This window comes from Onychomys torridus, chromosome 8, assembly GCF_903995425.1.
Source record: "Onychomys torridus chromosome 8, mOncTor1.1, whole genome shotgun sequence".
NCBI lineage: Eukaryota > Metazoa > Chordata > Mammalia > Rodentia > Cricetidae > Onychomys > Onychomys torridus.
The window spans coordinates 9,200,029-9,221,859 of NC_050450.1; the positions used below are offsets into that span (position 1 = coordinate 9,200,029).

General features: G+C 42.5%; 1 protein-coding gene across 3 annotated transcripts in view; it reads left to right on the top strand.

Moving 5' to 3' along the window:
* Zc3h7a (zinc finger CCCH-type containing 7A) overlaps positions 1-17,885 on the top strand; it is a 41,681-nt gene extending 23,796 nt beyond the window's left edge. For 2 of the 3 annotated variants that reach the window (XM_036195751.1, XM_036195752.1), the window contains exons 10-23: positions 581-794; positions 1,893-1,957; positions 2,482-2,668; positions 3,058-3,219; positions 4,204-4,400; positions 5,206-5,306; positions 6,367-6,548; positions 7,544-7,620; positions 8,398-8,531; positions 8,928-9,033; positions 11,861-11,969; positions 13,727-13,860; positions 15,348-15,511; positions 16,980-17,885. In XM_036195751.1, coding sequence (XP_036051644.1) covers positions 581-794; positions 1,893-1,957; positions 2,482-2,668; positions 3,058-3,219; positions 4,204-4,400; positions 5,206-5,306; positions 6,367-6,548; positions 7,544-7,620; positions 8,398-8,531; positions 8,928-9,033; positions 11,861-11,969; positions 13,727-13,860; positions 15,348-15,511; positions 16,980-17,169 — 2,022 coding nt within the window. In that variant the 3' untranslated portion in view covers positions 17,170-17,885. Of the gene's footprint in view, positions 1-580; positions 795-1,892; positions 1,958-2,481; positions 2,669-3,057; positions 3,220-4,203; positions 4,401-5,205; positions 5,307-6,366; positions 6,549-7,543; positions 7,621-8,397; positions 8,532-8,927; positions 9,034-11,860; positions 11,970-13,726; positions 13,861-15,347; positions 15,512-16,979 lie in introns of those variants that run through there. The other variant, XM_036195753.1, reaches the window with a different exon arrangement.
* The last annotated feature ends 3,946 nt before the right edge of the window (positions 17,886-21,831 follow it).

Sequence of the window (21,831 nt, forward strand, 5' to 3'; positions counted from 1 at the left end):
GTACTATGGTGGCACACACCTGCCATTTGGGAAGTAGAGGCAGGAGGACCAGAAGTTCAGGGTCATCTACAGTAACGTAGTGGTTTGAGGCTGATCAATGTACATGAGACTCTATCTTTAAGATTGTCTTAGCTAGGCATGGTGGTGCATGCCTTTAATCCCAGCACTCAGAAAGGATGGATCTCTGTGAGTTGGAGGCCAACCTGGTCTACAAAGAAGTTCCAGGATAGCCAGGCTGTTACACAAAGAAAGCCTGTCTGGAAAAAAACAAAACAAAACAAACAAACAAACAAACAAAAAAACAGGAAAAAAAGTCTCCACCAAGACTCATTCTTGTAGTTGTCAACTGGATTTTAGAGGATTCAGTCCATCCTGGCAGGGTGGATGTAGCATGGTGGGCAGAGAAAAGGGCTTGCACAGAACTGCTCTAAGATTGTTGTAATGGATTTTCCTTTGGATGCAAGCTCTCTTGTGCAGTACAGTTCCTTAGTTTGGGGGTCTGTTTTGATATGCTGGTGGTAAAAGCAGGAAGCTAAGCTGATGAGAGAAGCCCATCAATTTCTTCATTTCTTCTCTTCAGCCCTCCTCCACCCTGGGCAGAAGCTCCCTCCCGACAGCCAGTGTGGTTCCTAGCTTGCCTTTCAGGACAACAGCGTCCCTGCTCGGAACCTTGCCTATTGGTGCGAGGTATGCTCCTCCGCCCTCCTTTGCAGAGTTGTATCCACCTCTGACCTCAACCTTGGAAGACTTCTGTTCTTCTTTAAATTCATTTTCAGTGACTGAGTCCAAACGAGGTAAGACTTTCTCCTAAATTATAAACAACTACAGTCTATTTTCTAAAAATGAAAATGTATATGGCAATTTTGTAAAGCATTTTTAGGTGGCAGTTTCTTCAGTTGTTCTCATTGTGACTGAAGTATAAAGAGGGAGCCCTTGGGTTTGCATGGGGCTTCACTGAACTGACACCCTGAGAGTAAGAAACAGGACATGAGGTGGGCTTGGGTGTGATCCTGGTTTTAGATCGTGCGATTGGCTGAGCTGTGTTTGTTGTTTTGGGGTAAATGTCTTGAAGTGTATTCTGCTGTAAAAGTCTGTCCCATTTTAAAGGATGTGAACTGGCAAACATTAAAACTAGCCTCACATCTGGGTTTAGTATGATAACATTTAGACATGGCTGGGGCTTCATCTGTGGAGCTTAGCAACCCATGCTCTCATTTTATTATAGAGTACTAAGATCTTAGTTTGGTCACTACTAGGCTGAATAATTGGTTTTGGTTTTTTTTTGTTTTTTTTGTTTTTTTTTTTTTTTTTTTTTTGGTTAGTTTGCTTTTGTTTTTCTGGGGTGCTAGAGATGGAATCCAGGGCCTACACATATTATGTAAAGTGCTCTACTATTGAGCTATACCCCGGGGCCCTTCCTACATACTATAAATAGTGAGAAAAGTCTTCATATTTTTTGGAGATACTGATAAGTAGTTAAAGGGTAAAAGTCTAAATTTCAGAGATTTCCAGTGAGAAGATGGGATAGAGAATGGCAGAGGGAAGCAACTGAATGATAGACTAAGACAAGGCAGCCCTGAGCCTGTGCTGCTCATGCCAGAGAGGAGGAGGCGCCTTTCTCAGCCAGAATATGGGTTTTATTTTCTTAGGTTTGTCTTAGTACCAATCAGTAGACCCTGTCATAGACAATTTCTCCAGTAACGGCTAAGGGTTACTTAGGCCCTTGGCTTCTAGAAGGGAGACCTTCAGCCCTCTTTTGTCAGTAGTGAGTAAGAAAGCTTATAGGATTGGGATGGGAAAACTGTGGGAGCCATAGGGAGTCAGCTGCAGAGCCCTTGTGTGCTGATTGATGTAGAGTGAAAAGGTCTGTTGAAGTCTTTTTATTATTTTAGATCTGTCCACCTCAACTGCTAGAGAGGGAACAACGCTTACCAACAGTAATTCCTCCCTTTTACTTGTAAGTGTCACTTCCTCTTTTGTGAATACGTCGCTTACATTGAACCTAGGCCTGTACTGAAGTAACTGAACTATGTGAATGAAAATGAAAGGCTTCCTTGAATTTTCTGTGTGCTGTGGGGAGTAGTATTAGAAAACTCATCCAGAACATCCAGTAATAAATGTTTTGAGTATGTGACTCCATCTGTCGGAGCAAATTAATCACCATTACAGATAGTTCCAGCTTTATGTAGAGTAGTTTAGTAGAGCAAGGAGATAGAGCAGAGCGTGTAAGATCTGTGTCCTGTGGAAGCAAACTAGTTGTGTGTTAGTAAAAGCCCATAGAAGATCCCTAAAGGGGCCCAGAGTCCACAGAGAAAAACACAGAGACTGATGGTTTGTCATGGAGAAGCACATTGGAACAGAATGGCACCAGCCTCATCCTCCTCTCCACAGGAGCCCAGTTCTTTCTTTAGTGATAGTACAATATTTGTTGCCTGTTTTTGTTTTGTTTTGTTTTGTTTTGTTTTCTTACTCTTTTTGCAGATGAATGGACCAGGTAGTTTGTTTCCCTCTGAAAATTTCCTGGGAATTGCAAGTCAGCCTAGAAATGACTTTGGAAACTTATTTGGAAGTGTGATTGCTAAACCATTTTCATCAGGGACTCCTAGGCACCCCCTCGAAGGAACCCATGAGCTGAGACAAGCTTGCCAGATCTGCTTCATAAAATCAGGTCAGCACCAAACCTAGTGGACAGCAGGATATGCATTGTGGAGCTTGTGACTGGATGGGAACAGCCCTGGCTCTGGTGGCCATCCTCTTAGACATGTCAGGAGGCAAGCACTGAAAGAAGCAGGCAGTGTCTGGTCTAAAAGTGATTCCGATTGTTGCTGCTTTTTGTTTATAAGCCACAGAGTTTCTGTCTGGATCATTTCCTTAGTAAGGTGCTGCAGGGCTGCTGTTGAGCAGAGCACTGGACGTCAGGCTACTCAAGCAGCCTGTCTGTTGAGATTTGGGGCCCGTGGTAGTCAGTGTCCATCTGCCCTGAATGCTCAGAAACTGCCTGTAAACTGAAAAGGTGTCTGTTCTGCCTGTGAGTAATCTCTCTTATGTCTTTTTCAGGCCCGAAGTTAATGGATTTCACTTACCATGCTAATCTAGATCATAAATGTAAAAAAGATATTTTAATTGGTAGGATAAAAAATGTTGAAGATAAATCATGGAAAAAAATACGCCCAAGACCAACAAAAACAAATTATGAAGGACCGTATTATATATGTAAAGGTATTTATTGTCATTTCTTAATTGGTGTATGTTGTATGACTAATCAACTTTTGGAAAGTCTCTGTGCTGTGCCTCTTGGCTGCATTTGTGTTAGTACTTCCCGTTGTTAAAGATAGTTAGGCTAGGAGAAAAATAGTACCTTGAATTGCTCAGTTCATATTTTCTGCTGTTTTTGTTTTGTTTTTTAACATCTCGTGTATATTTCATAGTTTGTAGAGACAAGGCCTAGATTGGCTTTTAGAGAACTGTTGCCTCTCTGAGAATCACAGCATGGAATAAAGCTCTGAATGTGCTTCTGAGAGAACTTGCATTCTCCTTTTGGTTTAAGCTTCATCTGAATGAGCTTTGAAAGCCACTAAGGGAAAAAAAAAAAAAAGAAAAAAAAGAAAGAAAACCACTAAGATAATTTTATTATTTTTTGTAGTTTTTATTTTGTTTATTAATTTTATGTATATGAGTGTTTTGCCTGAATATATGTCTGTGTACTACATAAGCTCAAGGCCTGCAGAGTCCAGAAGGTCATCCCATCCTCTTGGAACTGCAGTTACAAAAGGTGGTGAACCACCATATGAGTTCTGGGGATGGAACCTGGGTCCTCTGGAAGAGCTATCAGTGCTCTTAACTGCTGAGCCATCTTCCCAGCCTGATTTTTTTTTTTTTATGAGAATATTCATTGTTCAAAATGACATTTTCATACATGTGTAACACGTGCTTTGGTCATATTCACCCCTATTACCATCTCATGTCCCACTTTCCCCACAGAATGGCTTTTAACCTTGTTGGAGCACGTGTGAACGTTGAAGTGTCTTCTCCCTTTGCAGTTAAAAACATTTCAGCTTGAAGACTGAGTCTCACCCGGCCCTGCATAGGGATGATTGTTCTTGCTTGAAGCTCTCTGAATTCTTAGGGATTTCCAGATGATGTAAATGTGCTTGCCGTTCATTGGGCCTGGAACAAGTGTCTCTGACTCTCCTGCCTTTCCAGATGTTGCTGCAGAGGATGAATGTCGATATTCTGGCCACTGTACATTCGCTTATTGCCAAGAAGAGATAGATGTGTGGACTCTGGAAAGAAAAGGGGCGTTCAGCCGAGAAGCTTTCTTTGGGGGCAATGGAAAGATCAGCCTTACTGTAGTCAAACTTCTTCAAGAGCATCTTGGAGAGTTTACATTCCTTTGTGAGGTGATTTCTCCATAACTCATTTTCTGCTGTAAAATTTGGTGATGGTGGTGGGAGAGTGTAAATCCTTAGAGATCACTTGCCCAGCATGAGTTTAAAAAAAAACAATTGTGCCCAGGTGCTGTGGCACATGTCTTTAACCCCAGCACTTGGGAAGCAGAAGCAGACAGATCTCTATGGGTTCAAGGTCAGCCTGGTCTACATAGTGAGCTCTAGGTCAGCCAGAGCTACTTAGTGAGACTCCTGTTTCAACAAAAAAACAAAACAAAACAAAACAAATTGTGTTCAGGTATGGTGGCACACACCTTTAGCCCAGCACTCTTGGAAGCGAAGGCAGGTAGATCTCTATGAATTCTGGGCTAGTCTTGTCTACATAGTGAGTTTTAGGCCAGCCAGGGCTACACAATGAAGCCCTTTCAAGAAAACAAAAATCTGTAAAAATTTCTGATTTGTAAGCCTCATTGTAGAAAGTACTCAGCAGACTTTGTCACTATATAGAGTGTTCACTCAGTAACCAGTAAGCCACTGTACTACAATTATATGAAAAAAATAGAAGAAATCTGGGCCTGGTGGTGCATGCCTGTAATCCCAGTGCTCAGGAGTTTGAGGCAGGAGGATCACTATAAGTTCAAAGCCAATCTGGGCTATACAGAGATAATGTCTCAAAACAACCAGAGCAGAATAAATGGTAGTAAGGTTTCATGCTGTCGATTGGCACAAATTATAAATGCGCTCATGTATAAGGTCCTGAGACTAAGGCAGTATTCTGGGCACGTTTGTGTGATAATCTCTTTTCTCTTTATTTCAGAAATGTTTTGATCATAAACCTCGAATGATAAGTAAAAGGAATAAAGATAATTCCACTGCTTGTTCTCACCCAGTTACAAAGCATGAATTTGAGGACAATAAGTATGTTGGTGATTTCTAATTTTGTTTTTTAAATTTATTTATGTGCCGGGCGGTGGTGGCGCATGCCTTTTTTTTTTTTTTTTTTTTTGTATGTGGAGCTGAGCTCTACCACTGAGCTAAATCCCCACCCTACCTCCCCCTAATTTTTATAGTGACAAGAAAACAGATTTTCTTAGATCCAGTAAAGGCTGTAGTAGACTAGGTATAGGGGTGCACACAGTTAACAAAGCTGAGGAAGCAAAGCAGGTCAGCTTTAGGTCAGCCAGGGCTCCACAATGAGACCACACTGCTTCAAAAAAAAAAAAAAAAGAAACAAACAAACAAACAAACAAACAATAGAAGGCATTCCTCTGACCTTTCTGTTCTTTTGAGAAGTAAGAACTATTTTAAAATGTCTTATTTGGGTGTTATGGAACATGCCTATAATCTCAGCACTCAGGAAGCAGAGGCAGGAGGATCACAAGTTTGAGTCTAGCCTGGCCTACATAGCAGGGTAGGACAGCTGATCCTAATGAGAAACCAGTCTCAAAAAGCAAAACAATGAAGCTGTGAGATGACTCAGCAGGCAAAAGCACTTTTTACCAAGTCTGTTTGGCCTGAGTTCCATCTCCAGGACCCATAAGGGAGAAAAAACAGAACCTGTTCCAAGTTGTCCTTTGACCTCCATAGAGCAAGTATACACACACACACATACACACACACACACACACACACACACACACACACACACACACACATTAAATAAATGTAATAGAAAAGACAAAAAAAGTTTAAAAAAATGCTTTTTTGCCCATTTGATGAGAATTAAGTACTGAATTACTTGAATTGCTAGAATGATTATTTAATATAGAATTAAATATTTGTGACGTACATTTAGATTTCTCTTAAACTGTAATTGTAACATTAATAGTTGTGTGCATATTTTTTTTCTGACACTAATTTTAATAAAATGACTTTTCTGAATAGAACTTGACATTGTATATGTATGTATATATGTGTATATGCATAGTTTTTCAAAGTTGGCAGAACAGTATTAAAATGTTACTTTTTTTGGTCTTAGGTGCCTTGTCCACATTTTAAGAGAGACCACAGTAAAATATTCCAAAATACGTTCCTTTCATAGTCAGTGTCAGCTTGACCTGTGCCGGCATGAGGTCCGCCACGGCTGCTTACGGGAAGATGGGTGCTTCTACGCCCACAGTCTTATTGAATTGAAGGTCTGGATAATGCAAAACGAAAGAGGTGGGTCTGTGTTGGCTTGTCACTGTCCCTGAATGAGAAGTCGGGAGTGACAGGATGGTAGCAAGGAGAGCACCCTTCTCAGCCAGCTCTTCAGACAGCATGGCAGAGGAACTTGTTGCCAAGCCTGATGAGCTCATGTGATGAGCAGAGAGAACTGGCTCCTGCACCTTGTCCTCTGACCTCTACTTGTGTGCACAGACACACAGTCAGTAAATTACTTGTAATAAAAATGTAAGTGTGCTGTTACACAGAGAAACCCTGTCTTAAAAGTAAGAGTGAAGCTCTGTCTCTCTAGTCCAGCTGTGGGGTTGAATTTAAGGCTGTGCGCACGCTAGGCCAGCTCTCTACTGCTAAGTCTCATCTCCAGGCCTTTTGACTGTTTCTGTCACTAACTTGTTGGGCTAACCTTGAACTCCCTTTGTAGCCCAAGCTGACCTTAAATTTGGAATCCTCCGGCCTCAGCTTCCTGAGTAGCTGAGATTATAGGACTGGAGCCACCATGCTTGGCTACTATAATGTTTGTTTTTTTTAAGAGTTACCTATTTTGAAGCCGGGCTGTGGTGACGCACGCCTTTAATCCCAGCACTCTGGGGGCAGAGGTAGGCTGATCTCTGTGAGTTCCAGGACAGCCTGGTCTAGGAAGTGAGTTCCAGGCCAGCCTGGTCTAGGAAGTGAGTTCCAGGCCAGCCAGGGCTGTTACACAGAGAAACCCTGTCTTGAAAAACAAACGAACAAACAAACAAACAAAAAAGTTTCCTATTTTGGATGTGGTTTCATGAAGTTAATTATTGGTATGTATATGTAGCATGGATTTTAAGAGTGGGGAAGGGATTCTTCAGAAGGCATAAAGAACTGTGTTTGTAAATATTCTATTTTGAAAAATATGATAGATCAGGCTGCCTGAGAACTGGGGAGTTAAGGTTCTCTTAGTCTGAATGACACCAGATGGGTGGCTTACTGTGATGTGTTTTAAGAGAAGCTTGTACATTCCCTAGGTATCTCCCATGATGTCATTGCTCAAGAATCCAAACAATATTGGAGAAGTTTGGAAGCAGGCATGCCTGGAGCTCAGGTACTGTCCCTCGTGTCCTTGTGAGTTGAGTGTCTTTCTGGAGTCACCTCGTTGGTGCCCGGTTGACAAAGGTTCAGGTCATGCTTGCAGTCCTTCTTATTTGTTCAGCTGAGTAACTCTTCTGTGAAAAAATATTTGCATTTTGTTTGATCACCATAAAAAAGGAAATGGCATCCTGTAGTATCTGCTAATGACAGAGGATACTGTTTTCCTTTTTAGCTTACTTGGGAAAACAGTGGGTCTTGGGCTTTGGCAATTCTTGGATAAGAGAGAGAGATGGGTTATGTTGTGGAGTTTTGTATCCTACTTGGTTTGACTCATTAATCCATCATTCTCCTCCACCCCCACCAAAGCCATTCAGTTCCAGTAGTCAGTTCCAAAACTAGCTTTTTTGTTTTTGTTTTTTCTTTGTTTTTCAAGACAGGGTTTCTCTATGTAACAGTTGCTCTGGCTGTCCTGGAACTCCCTCTGTAGACCAGGCTGGCCTTGAACACAGAGATCCACCTGCCTCTGGCTCCCGAGTTCTGGAATTAAAGGTGTGCACCACTGCTGCCTGGCCCAAAACTAGCCTTTGTCAATTGAGGTGTGGTGTCTGTAATCCGTTTTTATTGGATTCTTTTGTGTATATGAGACAGTTTAGATTAATTACCAGCATATATTTATTTGTCAAGTTATAGAGCCAGACAGCTAAGCTATGGTGGTAAGAAATGCATGGGATTTTGATATGCTGTTCTTAGAAAAGTGGTTTCTGTTATAATTGGTCTTTTGTTGTTTAAGGTGCTTGGCAATCAGATAATGCCTGGATTACTTAATATGGAGATAAAGTTTGTCTGTGCTCAGTGTCTGAGAAACGGCCAAGTCATTGAACCAGACAAGAACAGAAAGTACTGCAGCGCCAAGGCCCAGCACTCGTAAGTACGTGTGGATGGACGGACAGATGGATGCCTGTGTGGACACCTGCAGTCCCTGTACTCCAGAGGGGCGGCTGTGCATGTGAGACAGGAGACAGAGCGGGACCTGGAAAGTCAGGAATTAGATGTGATGAGCAAGGGGAAGGGAAGAGGCTTTGAGGATACAGTAGCTGGTCTTTCATAAGTGTTTTCTTTGCTTTTACCACTTTTTTGTTTAGAATTCATAGTGAATGCTGATAAATGTCAAGAAAAAGTGAAAGAGTAGACCTGTGAGGCATCTCTTAGAAGGGTTGAGAAGAAGGAACCTCTGGTCCTTTGGGTGCACATGTTGGGCCTCTCCTTTTATGTTATGTCTTTTGCCCAAATGTTGGTTTTTCTGAATTCCATCTTTTTTAGGTGGACCAAAGAACGCCGTGCAATGAGAGCAATGTCTTTTGAACGTAAGAAGTGGATGAACATCCGTCCTCTCCCTACAAAGAAACAAATGCCTTTACAGTTTGATGTACATACGTAATTTTTAAGCCACTTTTTAAAATTAGGCATTTCCAATTATTAGAAAGTAGTACTAATTAAGATTGGAGCTCAGAGCCCTTTGAGTGCTGCTTGTTAGTGTAATGAAATTGGAGCTGTTTGGTTTTTTGCTTGCCCTTTGGTGTATGTGTGACTCTAACAGTTTTCATATTGATTGGTACTTCATAGGTTACTTGGACAGAGTATAAAGATAACCAGAGTTGAGGAAAAGTTAATTTTTCAAAGAATTTATCTTTGGGAGGGAATGAGGATTTCCTTTTATTTTGTCTCAGTTTGAGGCAAACTTTCATTTTTCTTTTCTTTTGGCGGGGAGGCAGAGTTTTTCAAGACAATTTTTCTGTGTAACAGCTCTGGCTGTCCTGGAACTCATTCTGCATACCAGGCTGGCTTCGAACTCACAGAGATCTACCTGCCTCTGCCTCTGGGTTTGGGGTTAAAGGCGTGCGCCGCCGCCGCCGCCGCCGCCGCCGCCGCCGCCGCCACCACCACCACCACCCTGCTCATTTTTCTTATATTCCTTGGTTGTCTCACTGCAACAAGGGATGCAAGCTGAGAGACACTACCGATAGAAGACTTGCTAAGGTGGTCCAGAAGAAAATGTCAGTGCTAGTGCACACGATGTTCTCCACACTGCTTGCGAAGAGAACACCGGGCCAGCGTAGCATAAGGAGAGTGTTTCACTCATGCAGAGGCACCCCTTGTTTTGGGAGGGCCTTAAATGGCCATAGCAAGAACAATAATCAAGCAGGTCACTTGTTGTCTGTGGGCTTTTCACAGGACAGTGTGTGGAGAGAGTCCACAGGTATCACACTGTGTGACCTAACAGAAAGTGACAGTGGAGTATTGACAGGCAGTATACTCTGCCCCCAGGATGGAAGCATGACAGATTGTCTCCTCAGGGAAGCAAGGCACATGGTCGCCTTGCAGTGAGCTGCCCTCTGAATGACCAAGGAAAGTGGAGGAATTTTGCATTACCTGTATTCCTTATAGCTTTGTAAACTTAGTCACAAGGCCAGTCTTTGCAAGGCAGTGATCTGGCTGTTTGTCTAAAGTGGAATTAGGTGGGTTTTATATGAAAAAGAAAGATTTATTGGAGCTGTGGTATCTTGTGCCTTAAAGGATAAGGATGTATGTGTACCAGAGACTTGGCTAAAACATGCAACTGGGCTAGGTTGTAACTTAGTGGTGGAGTACTTGTCTAGCTGTATGGGGTCCTGAATTCAGTCCCCAGGACTGCCGAAGTTCTTACCTTACTGCAGTTCCTGAGGCAGCTGCCCGGGACTGTTGCTGTTCCTTCAATCTTGAGTGTGGTGAGCTCTGTCACATCACATTTTAGTAGCTATTGCCTCTTTTTTTCCCCAATCATGTTAGATGTTGCTTAGGGACCCTTTTCCTAGAATGGATAATTGTGTGTATGTGTGTGTGTGTGTGTGTCTGTCTGTCTGTCTGTGTGTCTGTGTTGTAGAGAATGTGGGGAAGTAGAAAATAATCTTTCAAAAGAGTCCTGTCACATTACTTGGCTTCATTTGCTCATCTGATAAATTGGGTTTATCATGCCATAGAGACAGTCATATCTCATGGAGTCTTTGACACCCAGCATAGTGCCTGGTCTTGTCCTTCATACTGTGGGTAAGCTAGGTGTGGCAGCGCATACCTATTAACTCCAGCACCCAGAATGCAGAGGTAGGAGAGTGGATACAAAGGCAGGAGAGTCACCACAAGTTTAAGGCCGGCCTGGTGTACATAGCAAGCAAATTCCATGTCAGCCAGGGCCACATAAACAGACCCTGTCTCAAAGTCTCAAACAAGAGGGGGAAAATGTGTCCTAGTCAATGATTGCACTGACTTATTGACTAGGTTGTTGACCTCGTGTAGGTTTTCATGTGGATTATTGGTTTTCATCCCAGGAGAAAATGTAGCCTTGGGGGTTTTGCAAAAGCAGATACTGAACATTTACTCTTCTGTAAGTTAAGTAGTGGGAAGGGCCAGTTCTGGTGAAGAGCAAACGGTAACCAAGTTAGCAACTAAGGGTCTATGCTGCCTCATACCCAGCCAGTGGGCGACACCTCGGAATGAGCTTGTTCTTGGAGGCTAGTGACTCTTGGAGTCTTTTCTGGTGATTGCTATTGCTTTATTTTCTTACCAGTGCCTCCCATTCCCATTGCTAATTAAAATTCCACATAACCAGATGACTGCTCTTTGAAAGCCTCCTAACGCCCTGGCCTGGTTGGTGTAGCTGTCTTCAAATACAGTGTCTAATGAGTTGTGGCTAAGGTCAGCTGTCTGTCTAGGGTCACTAGCACTTTGAGTCTGGAAGTTTCCTGGCAGTATCTAGTGACCTGGAGCGAGCTACAGTCGCTTTCTGTTACCAGTACTGACTTGGAGGCATCCTGAATTTTAATTAATTTTAATTTAGGAAGAAAGTAATAGCCACCCGACAGGGAGAGCGTTAGATGTCCTCTACAGAGATGAAATCCCCAGTATGTGACTTGGTAGGAAATCTGCACTACTTAATTCTGCGCTTCACTATCTTTGCGAAACTGAAATAGAAATGTTTGCTGTCACTATCCCAAGTAGTCTGGGCTCCCGTTTCCATTCAAATGGGATTGATCTTAAAGTTTGTACTGCTAAGGTTAGCACTGATAACAAGACTTATTTTGTTTAAGTGTAAAAATTAGTTATACTAAGCAATGCTATCTTAAATGTGTGTGTGTGTGTGTGTGTGTGTTGTGTATGTGTATATGTGTGCCTATACATATACATACATACATACATATATGTATTTATTTTTCATACAGCTATGCAACCATGTTGCTTCTGGGAAAAAATGTCAGTATGTTGGCAACTGTTCCTTTGCTCACAGTCCTGAAGAACGTGAAGTGTGGACTTACATGAAGGATAATAGAAGTAAGTCCATGTTCTCCGTGACCTTTGACTTCTGTGAAGTTCAGCCCCTCATGAGCACCAGAAGCAGCTTGCACGGTTTGGTATGCTGCTCTAGCTGTGTTGCTGCTGTTGGCTGGAAATGTGACCACGGCCTCCTTGGTTGGGAAGCTGACTTCTGATGTGGGTTTGGTTAGGCCATATTTGGGTGTGAATCTGTAGTTCCTCATCCTTGGGGTAATAGGCATCCTCCTTACAAGTGGCCCAGGCTAGCTCAGTTCCTGTGACTTTAAACAAGATCATTTCAGTGGTGGCCCATCAGGTAGATGGAGTTTGAGAGGAGCTTCAGACAACCTTTCATTTTTGAACCTAAACAGTTTTACTATAGAAATTTTAATAAAACAACAACAATAAAAACCACTAATAGAAATGCATGCTTCCAGCCTCTCTATTACAAGAATCACTTGGAATTTAGGCCGACCTGCCATGTGACTTGTGTGGAGGGACACCCTCTTATGTTCTAGTTGAAGTAGCCCTTGCTGAGGCTTTTCCTGCTTTGCCTTTTTGTCTCCTGCTGCCATGCTCTGAAGGAAGAAGAATCTCCAGTTTTATGCCTCATCTCTGATGGTTGAATGTTGGAAAACTTCAAGGCCAGATTTAGACTAGCTCTCAGTACCAGAGTTTTTTAAAATACTGATTAACTGCATAGCCCTCCTTCCCTGATAGTCATGACTAGGGGAGATGTGCTGCTGACTTCTAATAGGCAGAGTCCAGGGATGCTGCCAGATATTCTGTAATGGACTAGAAGTGATTGTTTAGCCAGAAAGGAGCAGAGCTGCTTTTGGAAACCCTGGCCTTGGCTTGACAGTAATGTGGGGTATACCTGTTCTTACCCATGAACCAGCCTGCAACCACTGTCCAGAACCTGGTCCAGGTGATATTGTCCACTGCACCGTACTATGTTGATGCTCTAGAACTGTGGCTTGATTGGAGGGCTCTCAGCAGGGTCAAGCCTTGCTCTAGTGGGCTTTCCCATCTTTCTCAATGACCGGGATGTGTCTCAGCTGCAACCCTTCTCTTCCTGTGAGGCACCTCTTGTGGTTACAGCACTGGCAGAGTTTGTGTAGCATAGGGTGACATGAAGTAATGCTGAGGTCTTTTGTGCACGGCCTTGTGATGTTCCTGAGTTTTAAACACTCCCAGAGTGTCTTGCAGGTTTGGGGAGGAGTTAATAATGAAGTTAGTTTTGCAGTATTAAGTCCCGAAAATTGGTCCTTCTGCATGGGAATATCTGCTGCTTAGACTGGACTTGTCCTCTCTCAGGTCTAGTACAATTCTGTTTTTCAATTTTGCTTTTTTTTTTTTTTTTTTTTTTTTTTGAGACAGGATTTTTTTCTCTGTGTAGCCCTGGCTGTCCTAGAACTTGCTCTGTTGGTCAGGGTGGCCTCAAACTCAGGGATCCGCCTGCTTCTTCCTCCCAAGTATTGGGATTAAAGGCATGTGCCACCAAAGCACATCTGTTTTGAAAATGTACTGAGTGATAAGGAATACATATGCTTGAGTGTGTATTTGTTTTGTTTTGGAGACAGGGTTTCTCTGTGAAACAGTTCTGGCTGTCCTGGAACTCACTCTGTAGACCAGGCTGGCCTCAAACTCACAGAGATCCACCTGCCTCCCAAGTGCTGGGATTAAAGGGGTGTGCTACCACTGCCTGGCTTGTGTGTGTGTGTATTTGAATGGCATTTCGTGGTTGTTGCTGAACACAGTTCCTTTTTCCTTAGTACATGATATAGAGCAATTTTATGAACTCTGGCTGAAGAATCAAAAAAGTGAAAAAAGTGATGATGTAGCCGGTCACTCTAACAAAGAAAATGGGAAACAGATCCACATGCCGACAGATTATGCTGAAATTACTGTAAGTACTATTGCTGACTCATTTGTGCTTCGGGACTGCTCCTCCAAAGCCTGGCCCTGTCACCTGCAGCCTGTCTCCCTCTGGTATCTTCTTTCTTCTGCTGTGCTTTTTTTTTTTTTTTTTTTTTTTTTGCCATTGGCTTAAGTCTTCTATGCTGAAACATCCTTGCTTGAATTCTTAATTTGAAAAACATAAAGAAGCTTGGTTGGATGTAGTCCCATTGGTAGAGTCCTTGCCTAGCATACATACCCTGGGTTCAGTCCCCAGCACCATGCAAACAGGGTATGGTGCTACATGCCTGTAATCCCAGCACTCTTGGGAAGTGGAAACAGAAGTATCAGAAGTCCATCTTGGGCTACCTAGCAGATTGGAAGCTATCCATAAGAACCTATCTCAAAAACCAAAATTGCTACACATAGTTGTACACACCTTTAATCTCAGCACTTGGGAGGTAGAGGCAGGTTATCTCTAGTTCAAGGCCAGCCTGGTCTACATAGGAAGTTCCTGGTCAGCCAGGACTCCACAGTGAAACCTGTGCAAAAAGTAAAGAAAACATGAGTGGCTTAAGTCCACCATTCCAAGTTGACTGCTGTCAATGCTTTGTGTCTGTAAACTAAGTGAAGGCACTACAGATAAAGTCGAAAGTATGTCTTTTCTTCCCAGAGGAACCAGATCCAGTGGGTGTATTTCTCTGTATGTTTATATATCAGTGTTGTGGACCCCCCCTTTTTTTAAATGAAAGGCAGGGGTTCACTCTGTAGTCAGGCTGACCTTGAATTTGAGCAGTCTTCTTGACTCAGTCTCCAGACCACTGGGGTTATAGGCGTGAGCCACCACTCCTAGCGGTACTGTGTGGTGGCTCTTCCTCTAGCTGCCCTGGCGTGTTTTCACCTGGCAGGAGTGTGTGTTCTGCTGTCACTTGGTGTCTGCTGCTCTCTTTGTGGCATCTCACCCACGTCCATCAGCACTCACTGCAGGGCAGCTTTTGTGACTGCTCAGCACACGTGTGAGTTTGACTCTCTCATAGTGCTTAGACCTCTCTTTGCTGTGTAGCTCTGTCTTTGCAGGGCAGTGTATTCACTTTTGGGGTGCCTGGTGCACATCTAGGATAGTAGGGCTCGTGTGTAGAATTGCTGCTGGTCATTCTGGAGCTGGCCCACTCTGACCTTAAGCAACTCCTGCTTTTCCCCGGGGTATAACTTCTGTCCAGAATGCATAACTCACTGCCTCTCTGACGGCTTTGTTTGTACAGAAGCTTCTCTGACCCCCTCGCCAGAACTCAACTAAACGAGCAGAGGACCCATCTACTCATTTGCTTCCTGTGTGTTGCTTTATGTTCCCATACTGTAGTTGGTCCTGTGCTGATCTCACCTCTGATTTGGGTCATATGTCCCTTGCTTGGCTTCCCCAGAGTGGAGCCTGGGCTGAGCTCAGGCCTCATTGGGAGGTGCAGGCTCTCAGGCAGCACATCTTCCTGCATGCTTTAGGTGGACTTCCACTGCTGGATGTGTGGGAAGAACTGTAACAGTGAGAAGCAATGGCAAGGCCATATCTCCTCTGAAAAGCACAAAGAGAAGGTTTTCCACACTGAAGATGACCAGTACTGCTGGCAGCACCGCTTCCCCACTGGGAACTTCAGTATTTGTGAGAGGTATGGAGGCCCCTGCAGCTTCTCCCTGCGAAAACAGCTGACCTCATGGGACTTCTGAGGGCACTGTGTCTGCAGACAGAATAAGATGTAGGTGGTAGAGTCTTGTTATAGTGCTCTGCCCTGTGAGGCCCTGGAAGGATATGCAGGTGTACCTGTCCAAACTCACCCTTACCATCTTTGGATTCTCAGCTCTGATTCTCTGATCTTTTGTCACAATCTTTGCTCACAATAAATGGTCATCAGAGGTGGGCTTTGGAGGGATGGCTCAGCAGTTAGGAGCACCTGTTGTTCTTGGATAGGACCCAGGTATGCTTCTCAGTAACCACATCAAGTGGTTCACGATCACCTGAACTTCAGTCCCAAGGGATCTAACATGTTCTTCTGGTCTCTGTAGGCACTTACGTGCATAATGGTACCCATACATACTCAGGCATACATACACATACACCTAAAAGTAAAACAAATATTAAGGAAATAGGAGCATAACTATATCACTCCTTTGTCTTAGAAAAATTTTACATGAAAAGTGGATGTGGAGACTCATGCCTATAATTCTAGCAGCAGGAAGCCGTGGCAGGGAAATCACTACAATTTTAGGTTAGCTTGGGCTACAGAGTATCTCAGTGAAAAAATTTAAGTGAAAAACTTTATGATTTTTGAATAGCTATTTTTTTAAATTACTGCTTGGCAGTTGGGCATGGTGGTGCATGCCTTTAATCCCATCACTCAGGAGGCAGAGGCAAGCAGATCTCTGTGAGTTTGAGGCCAGCCTGGTCTACAGAGTGAGTTCCAGGACAGTCAGGTTTTGAAGCTCTGTCTCAAAAACAACAAACAACAAAAAAGATTTTCTTATTTTGTATTTTATTTATTTATTCTCTTACATACGTCATCCCAAACCCAAGGCTTGGAAGATGGTCCAGCAGGTATGAGGATTGCTTACTGCCCAAGCGTGAGGACCTGAGTTTAAACCCCAGAACATGGAATTTGTTTACTACCAGCCTAGCTTAGGTTCATTGAGAGACCTTTTAAGGGAATTAGGTGGAGAGTGGTAGATTAGGGCACCCAGTGGTCCCCCTCTGCTGTCCACATACAGGGCAAGCACTTTACCACTGAGCTGTACCCCCAGCCCTAGTCCATGCTTTCTGATAAATACTTTAAGTAAGTTTGCAGGGCTTATTCCCCTGTTGTATATATTGTGCCTATATAAGATTTATTTCCTAGGTTTAAGCTTCCTAACTGGGTCTGGGATGCAACTCAGTGGTTAGAAGGAACATATGCTTAGTAGGGAGGCGGCCCTGTATTTGATCCCCAGCAGCAAAAAAGGGGGAAAATGATAACTTTTGTGACTACAGAAGGTGTGTGCAGGTAGGTCCTGCAGCTAGGGAAGAATGTGTTTTCAAGAATTATGACACTTTGTAAATGCCTCACGGATGCTAACCAGGCTGCTGCCGCCTCCTCCTCCCAACAGGTATATGAATGGGTCCTGCACAGAAGGAGGCAGCTGTAAATTTGCACATGGAAACGCTGAACTTCATGAATGGAAAGAAAGAAGAAAGGCCCTAGAGATGAAACTCAGCAAAGCACGAAAAGATCACTTAATTGCCCCAAATGATAATGACTTTGGAAAATATAGTTTTTTGTTTAAAGATTTAAACTAATGCGCTGGCTTTCATGTAACCCAATCCGAGCACTGACCAGAGCAATTGAAGTGTTGAAAAGCACGTAGCAGAGGAGCCGCAGGTTTTCTGCCTGATTGGCATCTATGGTTCCTCCTGGGCAGCAACCCACAGTAGATAGGAAAATGGCTGTTTGACAGGCCTGGCCAAGCTCTCACGGAGCCACTGCCTCAGATGGCAAAGTGACTTGCTGCTGGTTGCTGTCTGTTGGACAGACTTTTGGATGAGGTGTGTTGGGGAAGAAGGTAAGGTTTGCGTCTAGGATGACTCTCTGAGTTGGTCCATCAGATAAAAACCATGACCATGAGAGAATAAATGTACACTGGGATCAGAATATATAATGGATGAAATTCTTTACCTGTTTAGTGGAACGAATTTATTTAATATAATAAAGTTTGCTACTTATCTGTATGTAGGTTGCTAAAAAGGATTTTAACTCAGATTTTTTAAGCCAAATAACCATTTAACACTAGTATCTGTTAAATGGGGTATTTTCTGTATTTGGATGTTTCACTGGTAATGGAACCAATGATCATGTACATCAAGAATATTTTGAAAATAATCAATTGACACAAATTTTATTTCTTGGTCTTTTACTGTTTAAATGATGATTTTTGAAAGATTAAACTTGTACTGTTGGTATTGTCTAGTGTATGGACTAATATTGCCTGTAATAAAAGATTTTATATAGCAATGACTTTCATAGTTTTGGTGTGGTTTTATTGGAACAGAGTTTTAAGAGGTTTTGTTTTTATGGTTTTGGGTTTTTTGTTTGTTTGTTTGTTTTGGTTTTTTTTTTTTTTTTTTTTGGTGTGTGGTGTGCTGTGGCTTGGGCCCAGCACTTTTTTAGTTTAATATAATTTTATTTTTTTAGTTCAGTCTAGTCTAGCTTTGAACTTCTGATCTTTCTGCCTCCACCTTCCAAGTGCTAGGGTTCAGATTACAGGCATGTGCCACCAAGCCTGGGTTTGCAAGTGAGTTGGGTTTTACTTTTAATTCATTATTAATGTGTATGTGTGTACATGATGTGGGTGGGTCCACATATGCCACAGTGTGTAGGACAACACTGCAATTGGTTCTCTCCTGCTACCTTTATAGGGTTCTGTTGATTGAACCCAGTTGCTGAACTTGGGTAGCAAGTTCTTTTTTGTTGTTATTGTTTGTTTTTTGGTTTTTAAGACAGGGTCTCCCTGTGTAGCCTTGGCTGTCCTGGAATTATGTAGACCAGGCTGGCCTGAAACTCACAGAGATCTGCCCGCCTCTGCCTCCCAAGTGCTGGGATTAAAGGCCTGTGCTACCACCGCCCGACTTGTTTGCTTATTTCTTATCTACACTTTTTTCCAAGGAGAATAAGATATGTAGATGTAACTGTCTTGTTAAATAAGAAACACAGAGCCAATTGCAGAATTAAAAGCCAAGAGGTCAGAGCAATAGCTGAGAGCTGAAAATTTTACCCTTCACTGCTGCTGCTGCTGTCTTTCCTCTCTGCAAGAGAGCTACTTCCTGTTTTTCTCTTTTTTTATAGACTTTTTGTTCTGCCTTCTCATTGGTTGTAAACCCACCCACATGACCTCCTCTTCACTGCCTGTCTGTACAGACCTCCAGGTCTTCTATGGTTGGTATCGAGATTAAAGGCGTGTGTCACCATGCTGGCTGTGTCCTTGAACACACAGAGATCCTGCCTAGCTCTGCCTCCCAAGTGCTGGAATTAAAGGCGTGCACTACCACCGCCCAGCTTCTGCTATGGCTTGCTCTGACCCCAAGGCAACTTGGTTAATATACATTTCAGTATAAATAAAATATCACTATATTTCCCCTTTTCTATTTTAATAAAAAGAAAAAAAGGAAAAAAAGTTATAACTAATATAAGAAAAACTATATACAAAAGTACAATAACTATATATACCATATATACAAACAATAAATACCTAAACAATGTCTAGTCCATTTGTATTTGACAAATTCAGAGAAAATAATTCCATTATCTATACTATTTTGGTAAGTCCAGAATGTACCTGATTCACTTTCTATCCTAACATATTACTAACAGAACTGTCTTATAACATCTTTCAAATTTATACACTTACACATCTAGTGAGTTTCTTTTCAGAAATTCTTAACAAGGAAAACTGTAACTAACAGATCTTCAACTCCCTCGGAGACCCAAGAAGGAAATAATACTACCTAATAAAAAATAAAAATAGGAAGTGCATGCAAGCAGCTTCCAAAAAAAAAAAAAAAAAAAAATGTGAGTTGACAGAAACAGCCAGCTGCCTGGACAGTCACCTGAGGTTTTTCCGCAGTGTTGGGGCATCATCTTCAGCCTATAGGCTTAGCGTATCTGACAGACAGAATTGAGATTAGTAATAGAATAGTCCCTTAATTAATTTGGTTTTTCGCCTGTCCCATGTCAGAAGATGGCTCTTTCTTCTGGTATGATATAGGGAGTTTGCATTTTCCTTTTAACAACATGCTTGAGTTTAAAGAAGGAGAGAGCCATTCTCCAACTCCAAAGCCAGCTTTAAATTTTAATTGAACTGGGACTACAAGAAAACCAATAGTGTTATTTTTTTTAGAGAAGAGCAGAAACAAACATTTAGGAAGACTTATGAAATTTTGTAGATGATATACCAATAGGTGTTATCACAGCAATAGAAACCCTAAGTACCTAAGATAAATTGTAAAAATAATTACATCCAACAAAAGAACCCAGCCATCAGTATATTTCATTTCTATGAAACATGTTTGATGGGCAAATTTCACAAAGACAAAAAGCAGTTTCATGATTACAGCTTGGGAGGCAAAGGGAGTTAGTAGACTTGGGAAATACTGGGTAGAAGGTGTGATTTTTAGGTAAGTAAAATATTACAAAATTGTGTCTAGCTCACACCTATCATGCCAACACTAAAAATGCTGAGGCCAGCCTAGGCTACAAAGTGAATTATCTTAATTTTTTCCCCCAAAAGTGAGGTTTATATTATGAATAGTGTATCAGTAATTTTTTTAAGCCAGGCCTGGTGGCACACAACTATGATCCCAACTACTCCAGAGAAAAGACAGGGGGACCACATGTTCTAGGACTACACAGAGAGTTCAAGGCAGCCTTGGCAATTTAGCAAGGCCCTATATCAAAATTAAAAAGGTCCTGGTTGAGATTGGAGACGTGTCTCAGTAGTTAAGAGTGTATACTGCTCTTGTAGAAAACCCAAGTTTGGTTCCCAATACAGGTAGTTCACAACTACCTGTAACTCCAGGTCATCCATTGCCCTCCCAGGATACTAAATGTACATGTACACACCCACATATACATACATATAATTCAAACCTTTTATAAATGTGATGGGCAAGTGGAACTAGTCCAGTATGTTTGAGGCCTTTGGTTCCCTCCCCAATACCAAAAATTTTTAATTAATTCAAATGCTGCCAAGCATGGTGGTGTATACCTTTAATCCTAGCACCCTCAAGAGGCAGGAGGACCTCTGGTGAGACAAGCCTGATTTCCGTAATGAGTTCGAGTCCAGCTAGCATTACAAAGGGAGGTCTTGTTTCAGAAAAAAAAAAAAAATCAAATGTTAGTATGAAAACCACCTGATGGGGGGCTGGAGAGATGGCTCAGTGGTTAAGAGCACTGGCTGTTTCTCTAGAACTCAGGTTCTATTCTCAGCACCCACATGAGGCTCACAAAGGTCTACAGCTCATCCCAGGGTATCTGACCTCCATGGGCACTGGGTATGTATGTGGTACACTAAAACATGTAGGCAAAACACCCCTACACATAAAATAAAATTACTTTAAAAATAAAAACTACCCCATGGATAACCAAGTCCTAACTGACATACCAATTATTATAGCTCCCCAAACTGTCATTAGGGGACAGGAGGGGGCCATCACTCCCCCCACACACATTACTTTCTCTGTCCAGTAGGACTAGGTATGATCTACCCACAGCATGAACAATCTCAGTGTTGTGATACAGAGATCTAGGCTGTGGCTGCAAGCCAGAGCATGAAATGGGCTGATTGAGGCAGAAATAGACTTTTCTGGAAAGATGCAAACTGCTGAGCAGGTGGAGCAGAGAGGATGAAGGGGAATTTGAGGGACAAAAAGTCATTAGTATGCCTGAAACCTCAAACTTTGTTCCCTAGTCTAGATTCCAAAGTTTAAATGAGTGTGTGGTGCTGAGAATTACAGTGTATGTGTAGACAAGTGCTCTACTTCACAGCTCTGTCCCCAGGCTACAATTCTTTCATCTTTAAGATGCAGCAGCAGCAGGAACAACTTCTCGGTGTATCTTTCTGGTGATATTTTATTTATGGGGTCAGACAGAGCAAGCCATAGCAGAAGCTGGGCGGTGGTGATGCATGCCTTTAATTCCAGCACTTGGGAGGCAGAGCTAGGCAGGATCTCTGTGTGTTCAAGGACACAGCCAGCATGGCGACACACGCCTTTAATCTCGATACCAACCATAGGAGGTCTGTACAGACAGGCAGTGAAGAGGAGGTCATGTGGGTGGGTTTACAACCAATGAGAAGGCAGAACAGAAAGTCTATATAAGAAAGACAGGACACAGGAAGTAGCTCTCTTGCGGAGAGGAAAGACAGAGCAGCAGTGAAAGGTAAAGTTTTCAGCTCTCAGCTATTGCTC